Genomic DNA, 14,357 nt, shown 5'->3' on the forward strand with positions numbered 1-14,357 from the left:
CAAGGAAGGAAGGCGATAAGAAAGGAAGGTGGTGCGGCGGTAAGGAAGGAGAGTAGAGAGACAGGAAGTAAGGGAGGAAGGAGAGATGCAAGAAAGGAGGGAGGAAGGACAGAAAGAGAGGAGAAAGTAATAAGAAAGGAAAGGAGGTTAAGAAGGAGAGAAGGAAGGAGGAAAGGAAGGAATGAGGGACAGGAGGTAAGGGAGGAAGGAGGTATGGAAGGATAGATGAAATAAAGAAGGGAGGCCGGGAGTGAGGTGGTGAGGATGAAGGGAGAGAGGAAGAAAGGAGGGAGGGAGGTAGGATTGGACAATGAGGAAGGTAAGGAAGGAGGAGGGGAGGAGGAAAGATGTTGTTCTGCCATGCAGAGTAAGCACAATCCACCTGAACAGAGAATAAACAGAGATTAAGTGGTGCGATCAAGACCGAGACAGTCCTAGCCATGATGTTAGAGGAATTGACTCCTAAATTGCTTCTTTATCCATTTATGGAACACTCTCTCACTCCACGCCATGGAAGTGATACAGTAGGCTGTGGAGCGAGACCCTATCCATAACTGTAATGATTTAATATACTACATAAAGAACAGGTCGACAAGCAAAACAGATCACTGGCTTAAAAATGCTACCAAAATAAAGGGCACCTTGAAAGAAATAATGAAAAATAAATTAAACTAAAATCTGAGACATCATCAAGGGAAGTATTAATGGCACTGTTCTTCTTTGAGACATACTTGTAGTATGGGCCCCCCTGAGCATGAGTGTTGTTTATTTAATCTCAATGAATTCATAATTAGACTCCTAATTAATGCAAGTGAAGACTCCTCTTAAATCATCATCTGTGGTTCGTGTTCTGAAGCCAGAGATGCAATTAAACAACTTTTTGCTTGTTTGCCTTCTGTCCTGGACAATGCTAACAATTAGAAAACCAACAAAGGCAAATTAAGTGTGACATTCCTGCAGAATTTGTGTTTTGTTTTAGAAAAGCCCCCAGCTGAGCCCCAAGATTGGAATGCATTTAATTAGAATAGATATATATTTTTATGGTCATTTTTTTCACACTAGTTATACGTACCACTATAGAAAACATAGGCTACCATAATGCCTCTCAGTATTTAAAAATGTATTTATTTGCGCCATAGCCCTCCCTCAGACTGCAGAACACTACACGCCTATGTCATAAGTCAAATTTATGTAAAAAATGTAATTCAAGAAAACATAATTCATATCCTCAAAAATTAAACAAATGGGTCTATGCAAAAAAAGAAAATGCATTTGACTATGTATTTTTGTATGGCACCCGGAGTGCCTGCATAGGCTACCCAACAAGGTACACTACAAACCAGTAACCACCATAACACGTAGCTCATCAGAGCGAGTAAACCTGTCGCCTTCTTGCGAATGCTGCAGAAACGTGCGGTCAGCGGGAAGAAACGTTAAGTTGAATGATTATGGTCGCTGGCTAGTCAGTGGAGGCGCTTTGCAAGACCGCATAAAGGCTTCGGCGACGGCGAGTGGGTCCGTCCGGTTCAACGCAGGCAAACAAAGCGCTAACGTGTTACAAACGCCACTGATGAGGCGCTACGCCTGTTGTAACCGCAGTGAGACGAACACTGAAGATTGACCCCAGACACTCACCGTCTCGTTAATAAAAAGCTTAGATCGCAGGCTGCAGGCTGGGTGGCTAATTCATTGTGGTTACTTTAACTTCCATTCCAGTCGTAACTAGATATTTTATGCATCTGCAAACACAAAAGCACAGACACCACGGCACTCTCGCAAAACAACTCATAATTGCACTCCTTTGCAATAGGACGAACAGCGGAGCCACGTTAACCTTGCTTTTCATGTCATAAACACTTATATGTAACCTTGGAAGATGTGAGTAGTTTGGACATGTGGGAGCTTCCATGGGCTCATTAAAGCCATTACGGACACATCGTGGTGCTGGACCGATCGGCTCCAACGTCCCCTAAAAGCTTCTTAAGACCAAACTTGAAACGCCTGCTTCACATATATTCTCCGTTGAAACCTCTGGAAACAGGCGTGTGTGTCTCTTCACATAGGCGTAGTAATAAACTCACCAGTGCAGGTGAAGCCAGCGAAGATCCAGCAGAGCATCAGCAGCGTAGAAGTGGATCTACAGCGGACAAAGGGGCCCGGTGATAACGGTATCATCTTTTTCACCACTTCACAATTGAAGTTTTTTCGTAAAACCGGGAGGAGAGAAAATATTGTAAATTGGTTCTCTGGGTCCGAAGGGCGTCCTCTGTCGCACCTAAACCGTCTCACAACGCATTTAGAATGAGTTTGCTCTCCTTAACACGTATCCTCCTCGCCTGTCTTGGCCATCTGTATCCCCGTCGTGCGTCTCCGTTGCTCCGAACAACGCATCACAGGTGTGGTAAATAAAGGAACGGGCACTCTTCTTTGCCTCGTGTTTCAGTCTCTTAATTATCTGCGACCGTTCAGGATGCACTTGCGGGCAGGTCGCAGGCAATTTCACCCTGTGTCGCCAAATTTTTGGTTGCTTTCGAAAGAATGCCTTATCCCAATGAATAAAATGTATATTCTGACAAAAGAGAGCGAGAACATCTGCTTGCACAGCAATGCTAGAGTGATGAGAGTCGTTCTAGGTACGGCGTGGCCAGCCGAGCAGCAAAACCAGGCACGGATTCTATGTGGGGAATGGATCACACGCTCATTTTGCCACCACCTTCAAAAAACAGTACATGTTTGGAATGACAAAGGTGTTGTCAATGCAGAAAGACGGGAACATTGTTTTCTTTGGATATTTTTGTAATATATCCGCATATCATGTAAAATATTTAGCCTGTATGTAATTTGATCATAAAATCCATTTGCATTTCTTTAATTTGCATTTAGTTATGAAAAAATATCATCTGCATGTTATATAATTCAGCAAACCGAGTATGGCAGTTGAAAAAATATGATGCCCCAAAAAAAGAACACACTGTAAGATATACCTTACCTTGTGCAGCCTTGTAAACCAAAACACATTCTTATTTTTGACTGTGAAACTACCAACTATACTGTTTACAAGTGTGTGTGTGTGTGTGTGTGTGTGTGTGTGTGTGTGTGTGTGTGTGTGTGTGTGTGTGTGTGTGTGTGTGTGTGTGTGTGTGTGTGTGTGTGTGTGTGTGTGTGTGTGGGAGTGAATATACGTATGTGTTTTCTGTCTTTGTATAGCCTGTGTGCACTCACATTCACACTCCCCCGTCGACTGGATCATCAGAATAGAAGAAGTGGATTACCATCTATCCTGCTAATTATGGTTTGTTTAGATAGATGATTCCACCCATAGAGCAGGGACATTACACAAACTCATTAAGGTGTCCGTATATCAGGCTTCCCTTGCTAAAGGTCAATGTCACATTCAGTGATGGGGCAGTACACACGCAAAGACACATCCACACTCCAACACGCACACACAAACACACACAGTCACACAATAGTACACAGAGTAAGAAGCCAATGGGATATCCCTAGTTTGTGATGATGTCCAATTGGACATAGAACAGTAATGGAAAGAAAGGAAAAAAAACAAGCCTGGTTCCACCGGCGAGAGTGACTCAGCCTAGCTCATTTGTGGGGTGGTTCAAAATCGACCATTGTCCTCACCTACCGATCCGCACAGGCTGCTTGCCTCCATTCTTTTTGTTTTTTCCATTATTGAAATACATTTTCCCCACTAAACAGTGCTGTGTGAAGTGGCCGGTTAGCAGAAGACGTTTTTTGGGGTTTCTTTTTTAAAGTTGAAGAGCAGAGCTCTCTCTCTCTCTCTCTCTCTCTCTCTCTCTCTCTCTCTCTCTCTCTCTCTCTCTCTCTCTCTCTCTCTCTCGCTCTCTCGCTCTCTCGCTCTCTCTCTCTCTTTTGATCTCCCCCCTCTCTCTCTCCCCCCCTCCCTCTCTCTCCACCTCTATCCGTCTCTCCCTCTCTCTCCCCCTCCCTCCCTTGCATCCCCTCCCTCCCTCTCTCCCTCTCTCTCCCCCTCCCCCCTCCTACTCTCTCCCCCCCCCTCCCTCCCTCTCTCCCCCTCCCCTCCCTCTCTCCCCCTCCCTCTCCCCCCTTCCCCCTCCCTTCCCTCTCCCTCCCCCCCTCCCCTCCCTCCCTCTCTCCCTCCCTCTCCCCCCCTTCCCTCTCCCCCTACAATCCCCCCCCCCCCCCCCCCACCCTCTCTCTCACACTATTTGTTCAAATCATTCTGCCTGGGCTGACGTGGAGGCGCTATCACCTGCTCGGGCGTCTCAGCGGAGCTGTCAGCGGCTCCTGAAAGGCTCCCGGAGCGTGATTTGTTGGACAACACCAAGATGGCACCCGGAGCACCCGTGTTACCTTCTGTAAATATGACGTGTTTTCAAAGGAGACCGGTTATTAGCGCACGGGACAACATTAAGTGATGTTAATGTGCGTGTGTTTGAAGATTGGAGGCAAGGAAGACGTGTTCTGTCGCTTCCACCTGGCCCAATATTATATTATATTATATTATATTCTCTCTCTCTCTCTCTCTCTCTCTCTCTCTCTCTCTCTCTCTCCCTCCCTCTCTCTCTGTCTCTATGTCTCTCCCTCCAGTCAAAGTTTAACCAACAGTCACAACTCTTTGGGGGATCCGACACGTTGGGCTGTTCGTTGATTTGTGGTTTGATTCGTAATTAATTTTCTCCACGCCACCGGCTCGCGTTTCAGCAGCGGAGTATCCAGAGACCGCAGGCAGCTTGTCCTCCTACGATCCATCATACATGGGAGACATAAAACCACACTCCCTGCCCTCCTCCCCTCCTCCCTTCCTTCCCGCCCGGCCCGCTGCCGCCATCCCACCAACCCCAACTATGTTTAATGATCAGCTGCATCAGAGAGAGGGAGCGGGAGGGAGACGGAGAGAGTGAGAGAGGAAGGGGGAGAGAGAGCACACAGAGAGAGTGAGACGGAGAGGAGGAGAGGGGGAGAGAGAGAGAGAACAGGAGAGGGAGGGGGAGGGACAGAGAGAACACTGAGTGAGAGAGGGGGACAGAGAGGGATAGAAAGAGAGAGTGAAGTGGGAGAGAGAGAGAGAGAGAGAGAGAGAGAGAGAGAGAGAGAGAGAGAGAGAGAGAGAGAGAGAGAGAGGGATAGACTATACGCAGAATGAGAGAGAGAGCCCGGAGTGAGACCTCTATAAGGAAACATGAGGCTCATTTGCGGGCGTGACACATTCACTGGTGTTGTGCTTGTCTCCCTCCATAAACCATGAGCCGTTACATCCAGAACATATACAACCCATAAAGACAACTGATTGCCGGGTCGATGAGCATCGATCCAAGGAAGGTGTCCAGTGTGAAATTAATATTATTTGTTGTTTACAAACAACAGCGCACAATCCCCTCCACCAGCCCTCCCCCAGCCCTCCCCCACCACTACCACCACCCCCATCCCAGCCCCCAGAGGACTGGGCAGTGCGGGCTGCTGGATCTGTCTGCAGTCCTGCCGACTCCTGGAGAGCAAAGACAGAGTGAAAGAGACAGAGAGAGAGACAGAGAGAGAGACACTGACAGCAAGTGAGAAAGGGAGAGAGAGAGAGAGAGTTAGAGAGAGTGAGAGAGAGAGAGAGAGAGAGAGAGAGAGAGAGAGAGAGAGAGAGAGAGAGAGAGAGGGATAGAGAGGGAGAGAGAGAGACACTGACATAGAGACACTGACACAGAGAGAGAGAGAGAGAGAGACAGAGAGAGAGACACTGACAGCAAGTGAGAAAGGGAGAGAGAGAGAGAGTTAGAGAGAGTGAGAGAGAGAGAGAGAGAGAGGGATAGAGAGGGAGAGAGAGAGACACTGACATAGAGACACTGACACAGAGAGAGAGAGAGAGAGAGAGAGAGAGAGAGAGAGAGAGAGAGAGAGAGAGAGAGAGAGAGAGAGAGAGAGAGAGAGACAGAGAGACAGAGACAGAGAGAGAGAGAGAGACAGAGACAGAGACAGAGAGAGAAAGACACTGACAGAGAAAGAAGGACGGGCTGTATCATCTTCCACCATGACCACCACTCTGCTGCCTGTTGTTTTGTTTATATCAAATTAAGCTGCAATGCCACTCTGGAGAGGTATAATTGACCACAGCGTGAGATTAAATGACTGAACAGATCTTAATAAGCCATCAGCGGATTGCATATTACATTGCACTCCACTTATGAGAATATGCAGTCCGCAGAAGTGAAATTCGGGCCTCAGATTTGCATGCCACAGCATTTCACTGATTAATTACCATGCAAAATGACTCTATGGTGATCAATAGTGCATCAATTTAATTAAATATTATTGATATGAGTGTAAGTAAAAATTAATGAGATACTAAGCATATCCCAGCTATCCTGGAAGCAAATATTGGCCCCTATAGGTGGTACTGTAGGAGGTATTAGCAACACCCCAACTCGTGCAATAATGACTCAATTACCTTTTGTTCTGTGAAGATGGACAGCTCACTCTAAAGTCTTTTTAAATTTTAATTTTGCATAGATATATAGCACATGTTACCTTCATCAGCAAGACATTAAGATTCGGCGCCGCTGAATTCCAGAATCACACCCAATCGTTCCAGGCGCCTGCTTGCGTCGTAGCACGACGCAAATGGCTTTTTCTAATGACCGGGAAAGGTTTTAAGTGGTGCGTTTGTGTAATGAACTTATCTTACATGAGTGAACCTCTTGCTTCCTTCTATCGGTAGACTAAAGTGACAACTCAACACGGCCGCAGATTAAATATGGCCTTCAAATGAAAGAAAGAATGGGAGAGAGAGCGAGAGATGGGAAGAGAACGAAAGACGGGGAGAAAGATGGGCGAAAAGTGAAAAGAAAAAAAAGCGAGAACAGTGGGAGAGAGGGCGAGAGATAGAGCCAGCGTCTCTCATTTCAGCAGCACAGACTGCTGATGAAGCCGAACTTCCAATATTCCACCACTTCAGCTCTGATGATTTCTCAATTTTACAGATATGGCCTGAGAATATGATTTGATGAAAAAATGTAAAATGGGGTAACCACCAAATCATATGAAATGGGCTGTATTTTCCATGACTATAAATCAAAGCCAGACACTTGAGGAATTAAAGTTGATTCAGTGTTTTTGATTGAAGGAACAACTTACCACGTCTCCTACACTGATCGCAGATCTCACACAATCATACTCATGACATTCACATTTTTTCTGTCATGCAGCAATTTTCCAAACTTTTAGACAATGGTTGTACATTCATTCATATACTTTGTGCATAAATTATCATTGTTTGATATTGGAACCGCTGTTGTTTCAGGGCATTGCCTCAATAGCTGATAGAACTATACAATTTATTCATTGAAACTTTTGTCCATTTCAAAGATAGATTTCTCTAATCCAGAGTCCTTGGGGAGTCTATGGTACTGTATGATGATTTAATTTTCACTGTGAGGGTCTCTTGCAGTGAATACACTTGAATTCAAGCCGCACAATTGACCTAAAGAATAGTTCCTTCAATACATATGGTAGCAAAACGGTTCATTACAGAGTTGTTCTGTTATTAACATTACTTTTTTTAATGAACAGAATCCACTATTACATTATCTGCATCTCTTATGATATTTCCGAAACATGTGGGGCAAATATTGCCCAAGAAACACACACACACACACACACACACACACACACACACACACACAGACACACACACACACACACACACACACACACACACACACACACACACACACACACACACACACACACACACACACACACACACACACACACACACACATACACACACGCACACCTTTTATTGAATTCAAACAGATTTCCTGAAGCGTGTTTCCCTGACCGACATTTCCATGTTGTTCTCAATGTCACATTTTCTCACACACATTGAGGCTAGAGTTGAATGATGTTGAATGTTTTATGGCTTCCTTTGTGTTGGGTTTTTCATTGCTTTCAAAAACAGCTCCAGCTCTGCTACTCCCCACCCTTTGAAGAGGGTCATGCGACTGAACTTTCTCATAATTTTTACATTGTACCCTTTTATTAACAACTCTAGTTCAGGCATTCTTCAAATTAAAATAGGTATTTATTGCAGCATACTGTTATCCAGTCAAATTCCGGAAAAACTTTTTTTTAAAACAAATAAAAGTCAAATGTCAGGAGATTGTTTTATCACTAAAACAGGGGCTCCTTGAAAGATCTACATTTGTCTCACAAGTTTTCTTTGCATGGGTTTTCCTGTGTTCTTTTAGAAGCAATTTCATCTTACGTGGAGTCGTACCGAAAATGGACGGCAACCACAATATCAACATCACAGGCCAGATCATATTTCATAGTGGCAGGGCTTAACATTGGCTCATTTATTTGATTATTTCAGGAAAAGGGTACACATGCTGACATTTACATACAGGGTACGGCAAATGTCAGATGGTGTTCCTTGAAACAGTATTGGCTTATTTTTTATATTCCATATCTAAATGTTATAAGACAGTAGCTAAGTGACTCATTTGTTCAAGTACATATTTTTGTCACACTTCGAAAGGTAGAGTGGAGCATTTCATTGGAATTACATTCTCATTACATCGTCTTACATCTTATCAACTAACAGGGATGTCTGCTCCACTTCTATTCCTCACACTTGTCCTTCACCAGCACAGTCACACATTAGAAAGCTATAAGCTAACGCAATGAGATATTCACCTCACAAGGATGTAACTTTGAGATGAAGTGGTTTTCTGTTAGGGTCTTTTTTACAAACGGTCACTCAGCTAACATGATGAGCTCTGATCATTGCAATAGTAATTCAGAATAAGGCACAGGCCCTGGTAGATGCTGTTACTGCACAAAGCTCCTTGCAGTGCATTACGAATGGAAGGGGGTGTCATATGACATGGGAAAATTAATCAAATATTTGACATGTAAGTAGATACAGTTAGTGTCTTAATGGAAACAAATTGATTTTTCTGTCTCACAATCTGACCTACTCAATAACATTTTAATTAGCAAGTATTTCTGTCCATACTTGTATTCATTGCAAGCATTTTAAGTCCAATAATTGAATCAGTTTCACAGCAAGCTAAACTCATCACTTAGAGTCCTGATTTTACTTGTTGTTTTTTTGCTTCACTTAGCATCACTCTGAGCATTTATCCAAAATGAGTGTTGAATGCTAACATTATAAAACGGTACGTTTGTTTGGTATTGTAAGCTTCTGTTTCTAAGATGTCCTCTCCTTTGTTTGAACATTGTGGGAGGGGAAGATCATTTCGGAGCAAAGTGCACATATGGTTCACTTCACAAACATCCGGCAAACTCAATTGTGGGAAGGAACAAAACAAAAAAAAAGGGTTGTCATTATGTCATCACTCAGTGTCTCAGGTGACATTAACAACAATTAAACTCTCTAGCCAAAACCTTACAGAAAAACACAGGTGTGAACCCATCATACATTAACTTCCTTCACTTGTTTTATGCTATTCCAACTGAGGCAAAGGCCTTGACTTCAGTTCCCCTTTTTTTAATCTTATTCTCTGTGGAATAGTAAAAAATAACTTGTTTTGTTACCTATTGTTATCCCATTCTGTTGTTGAATAGGCTTCATTATATGCTTTAAAATGGCCTTTTTCAAACTTCTTGACCCTGTTTCCTCACATTTGGTTTGATCTACAGTAGATTATGCAATTATTATTTTCGTATCAAGGGTAACACACAAGGGATATATATATTACCAAATATCCTATCAAAAATCCATCCAAACATTTCCTTACATTGTAAATACAGACGCCAAAAGTGGCCCTGGGCCCTCCGTCTCTGTGCATTGCAATGTTTTTCAGGGCATGGACTAGTGTGTGAGCGTTGTATACCAATGAGGCCTGTGTGTGACAGATGACCTGAGAGATGACCGTATTACAGATCCAATTCAAATTAGCTGCCTTGAGTCAGAACCTGATAGGTGGGTTGGTGATAGGTTATTTGATTTAGATGACTTTGACTTGTCTCTTACGCTAACAATCACAGCTCCCTCGATGCACTGCGCTGCTGCGTATGTGTGCACATATTTGACACAGTTAAATATATCTTGTTATATTACTTCAATGTTTTTTTCCACCACTGATATTTCCATAAGTAGGTATTGACAGATCTTTTCTTTTCTTTTGAATAGCACCATGGAAACAGCTGTTGGTGCATTGAGCCAAACCACCTTCATATTTTCCTTGCCATAAAATAAAAACTTACGTTAAGGAGTTATTATATGCCTAATGATGTGGACGTTTGACAATACCCACCTAATGTAGCCCTCGTCGAAAACCTTGAGTGTTTAGCATTCATACATCATCTTCAATGTATTTATCTCAGCTCATCACAGCAACATCGCCTGGTTAGACCACAATGCCCTGGTCAACCTTCACTAATGGGTGGGCTTTCACAAATCAAATCAAGGACAACCCTTATTTGCAGCAGAATCCCAGGTGGAAGGTGAGCATTTCAGTACACATAGTCCTATAGAATGAGAGAGCGCCAATTGACTGAAGTGCACTCCATATAGTATGTTTATGGTCTGAATGTTCCATTCTACTACTTTTTTTTTTTTTTTTGCAGTGGTTATTAGCAGAGGTACACAGCGCGTCTCAGAATCACAATATCATCACTGGCTTATGAGTGTTTGCTTATGAGAAAGAAAAAAGATTGTACATCTTCAAATGTTTTATTTTTCATTATAAATACAATTTGTAGGCTATATATGAATATATATAGAGATATTGTATATATAGTTTTACACGATAAATGCAAAGTCCTAGTACTCATTTTATGTACGCATTTATACATTTAAATGTATAAATATATTTCCTGTAACAAATCCCAAATTAAACCATCATCACACTGTCTTCCAGTCTTTGAAAGTGTTTAAATAGGCACAATAGCTATGTGAATACATAGAGATATTGTTTATATAATTTTACACACTCTAAATGCAAAGTCCCAGTACTCATTTTATGTATACGTTTATACATTTAAATTTATCTATGTATTTCCTGTAACAAACCCCGAATTAAACCATGATCACACTGTCTTCCAGTCTTTGAAAGTGTTTAGCCATTTCCCAGTCTGTGTAGAAAATCAGGGAGGTGTAGCAGTCAGCAGCTGCAATAGACCCCAACAGCTACTACAACAAAAACATGAGGAGTTCGGTAAGCCTGAAAGTCAAAAGGGATTCTCAAAGACACACAGATAGCCTAGCTATTGGTACAGTAATGAAGGGAGTCGTTATGGAAAGATCGCTATCCAAATTCACAGACGTTGACATTGTGGAGGTGAGTCATAGTCATTCTTAACAGCTTTGACTACAAATATACTGTAGCCTACAATTAACAAAAAAATTATTCAGAACAGTGTGATTCTTTTTCGATTTATTTCTGCGATTTCTGTTTATTTATAGATAGGCCTACTTCTGTGTAAGTATCTATATATTTTATTAGTTTCCATAATGCATATTTTATGTTCTATATCCTGTGAAAAGTAACCATACTTTCTCGTTATTCCGCCCCCGGAAAGAAACATCCAAAAGTGAACAAATCAGCAGAATACCCTGGACCGTTAAGTTGTCTGGGAGGAAGGAGTGAGGGAGTCTTTGCGCAGCAATCACGTAAAATAAGACAGAAAAAAAATAATAGTTCAAAGAGCCGTAACAGTGGTGCTCAGAGAATTCTTTTCATCACTTATCTGCTGAACCTTTCCATCTGCAGAAAGTGCTGTGCTGGTAGCACACCATCATCACAAACAAAGACGGATCTGGCCCCAAACACTTTGAGTCTTTAGACGGTGGAGCCGCGCAGTGCTTCTGCCTCTGCTGCAGCTGCCATACTGCTTCTGCGGCACTCAACTCTATCGACGACACGAACGCTCACCTGTGATTGATGTTCATTAACAGCTGTCATGGCAACTAGGGCATGCGATTAGCTTCCCTTGACACCTTTAGCGCCTTAGCGTTGCCAACACCTACACCACAGAATTAGTATCAAGAAGGGAAAAAAAAGGAAAAGAAAAGAAAATAGGAAAAGGTTTGCGTCAGGCTATGGGTCTGTGTGACACACACACACACCGTGACATCTAGCTATCGAAGCCGCTGTTGTGCTTGTGACATGTCATCCATAGCCCTCAAACTGCGGGGTGAAAGTGATGGATGATGCAGCTTGAAAGCACTTGTTTAGAGTTCAGTCAGATGAGCCGTCCCAAATAGATTGGGAGGATCGCGTGTCAACAGGATACAGAGATATTCTTACTGGACCAAGGTTGCGGTGTGTCAGAGAAATCTTATCCAGCCTCCTGATAGACTTCATCTGTCTCCCTCCAGGCTTTTGTCCCCCCGTGCTGGAGTGGAGAGTAAGGGGTTTTAGAAGAGGGGATGGCATTCAAGCAGCAATGTAAAAATGTTATGTTTTTATGCAATCTGGATTCCTAGAAAAGTCAACAATAGAATCGTATGATCGCACAACATAGTATAAAATAAAAATACAACTCTTAAGAAAACAGGTTCTTCCACGGTAAAAACAAATATTTAAATGACCCTTTTTTACGTCTTGAATTATGTACTCTCGGTCTACTGAAATATTGACTGAGGAAATATAAATGAAACATATAATTACAGTAATTATACATTGAAATGAAGTCCTCAAATCAACCAAAATGAGTTTTTTACAAAATGGAAGCACGTCCCAGATGTTTGTGACATGGCCCATAATGTCGGAGCAGGAAGGAAACACCCTGTGTCTCATTCAGCCTCCCAGTAATGTTCACTGTCAGCCGAGCAACACCTGAGACAGGCGTGACTTTATCAAAGGATCCAACAGTTATGGACACTTTTCACTCGATGGCAACCAATATATGCCATCCAGTGGATGATTTACAGCCCGTCTGTGCTGGAACATCACTGTTTGCCTGCGTAAACTCAGACCATCATGAATCGCTCTGTAGCTGTTTGGGTTGGAACGCTGCTGATGAACATTAGCGACGATTTTGAGTCTGTGTTATGGTGGCAAATCACCATCATTCATTCACACAGTGATCTGACGTCGTATTCGAGAGTACCGTGTGTGGTTCCAATCGTCATGGTTTAAAGCTGCTTTGGATAGACGGGGTGAACCAGAGAGCGAGAGAGAGAGAAAGAGAAAGAGAGAAAGAGAGAGAGAGAGAGAGAGATGGAGAGGGAGAGGGAGAGGGAGAGGGAGAGAAAGAGAGAGTGAGAGAGAGAGAGACACCCACAGACACAGACACAGAGAGACAGAGTCGTAGAGGGAGTTCAGATACAGTATTGTCCACAAACATTGTGTCTATTTTTTTACTTCTTGCTGGGCAGGAGGAGGTTTAGTGGCCAAACGGTGTTAGAGTCCATGCAAGCTGGATGCTACTGGGTTTGATTCCCCAGTGTCTGCAGCCTACCAGTAAGCATACTTGAGCATGCATGCACCTGCATCTGAATTCCTTGTGAGACGTTATGGAGAAAACGAGTGGGCAGATTATCATGTTGTCATTGCTGTCATCACAACAGAAAAATCCCAAATGAATTTGTCTTTAATAGTTTGAAACGCTATAGTATAAGGGGATGTCAATTGTTGGGGGGAATGGTTGGGTTATTGGAGAAGGAATGCCCTTAAAGAACACTGATTGTGTGAATGTATAAACTCATACCTCAGCAAAGAACCCTTGATGTGCAAGATAACCTTTTACATAAACACAGCCTTCCGTGTCCTTCCATCAAAATACTAATACCTTTTGACAAATGCAGATACGTGACATTCAACTATTGAAGGTTTAATCAAGATTATATGTCAAACATAATTTTTGATTATCATGATTATGATTATAATTATTAATAAATTATATCATAATGTACGTGAGTGAGTTTATTATTCGTTCGCTGTTAATCATCTAGCTAGTTATAATTTGCAATTTACTACTGCAACAGAAATATTTATGGAATTTCCCTAGCAAACACTTGCAATTAATATTTATTTCCTTGCCGTACGTCTTCTTCACCTCCAGTATTATGACGTTAGGCCTAAAAGGCATACTGCTAGGTTTTTGACTAAATACATTTCTCGGGATAGTTCCAATGAAAAAAAAAATCAGAATAATTAAAAAACAAATATGGTAATTGTTGAAAGTTGGGTTCTTTATTATATAATCGAGTACCAAATAAAGAAAAAGCTTCCATCCACTCAAAACCGTGTCCAGTGATATGAGAAAATATTCTCGTATTTGCTGAAGAGCATGAAGAGGGAACCAACAAGCATTTAGAGCAGCAAATTAGGCTCTTTAAAAACAGATAAGGACATAAAGGGATGGATCTTTCCACTTTTTGTTTTGCTATGATT

General features: G+C 42.4%; 1 protein-coding gene across 3 annotated transcripts in view; it reads right to left on the minus strand.

The window, feature by feature from the left end:
- The window catches only part of unc5a (unc-5 netrin receptor A), a 123,117-nt gene extending 120,361 nt beyond the window's left edge, over positions 1 to 2,756 (minus strand). For 2 of the 3 annotated variants that reach the window (XM_056600861.1, XM_056600859.1), the window contains exon 1: positions 2,082 to 2,755. In XM_056600861.1, coding sequence (XP_056456836.1) covers positions 2,082 to 2,175 — 94 coding nt within the window. In that variant the 5' untranslated portion in view covers positions 2,176 to 2,755. Of the gene's footprint in view, positions 1 to 2,081 lie in introns of all 3 variants that reach the window. The other variant, XM_056600858.1, reaches the window with a different exon arrangement.
- Between the last annotated feature and the right edge of the window lie 11,601 nt (positions 2,757 to 14,357).

The sequence above is a fragment of the Gadus chalcogrammus genome, chromosome 10, assembly GCF_026213295.1.
Source record: "Gadus chalcogrammus isolate NIFS_2021 chromosome 10, NIFS_Gcha_1.0, whole genome shotgun sequence".
NCBI classification, from domain to species: Eukaryota; Metazoa; Chordata; class Actinopteri; order Gadiformes; family Gadidae; genus Gadus; species Gadus chalcogrammus.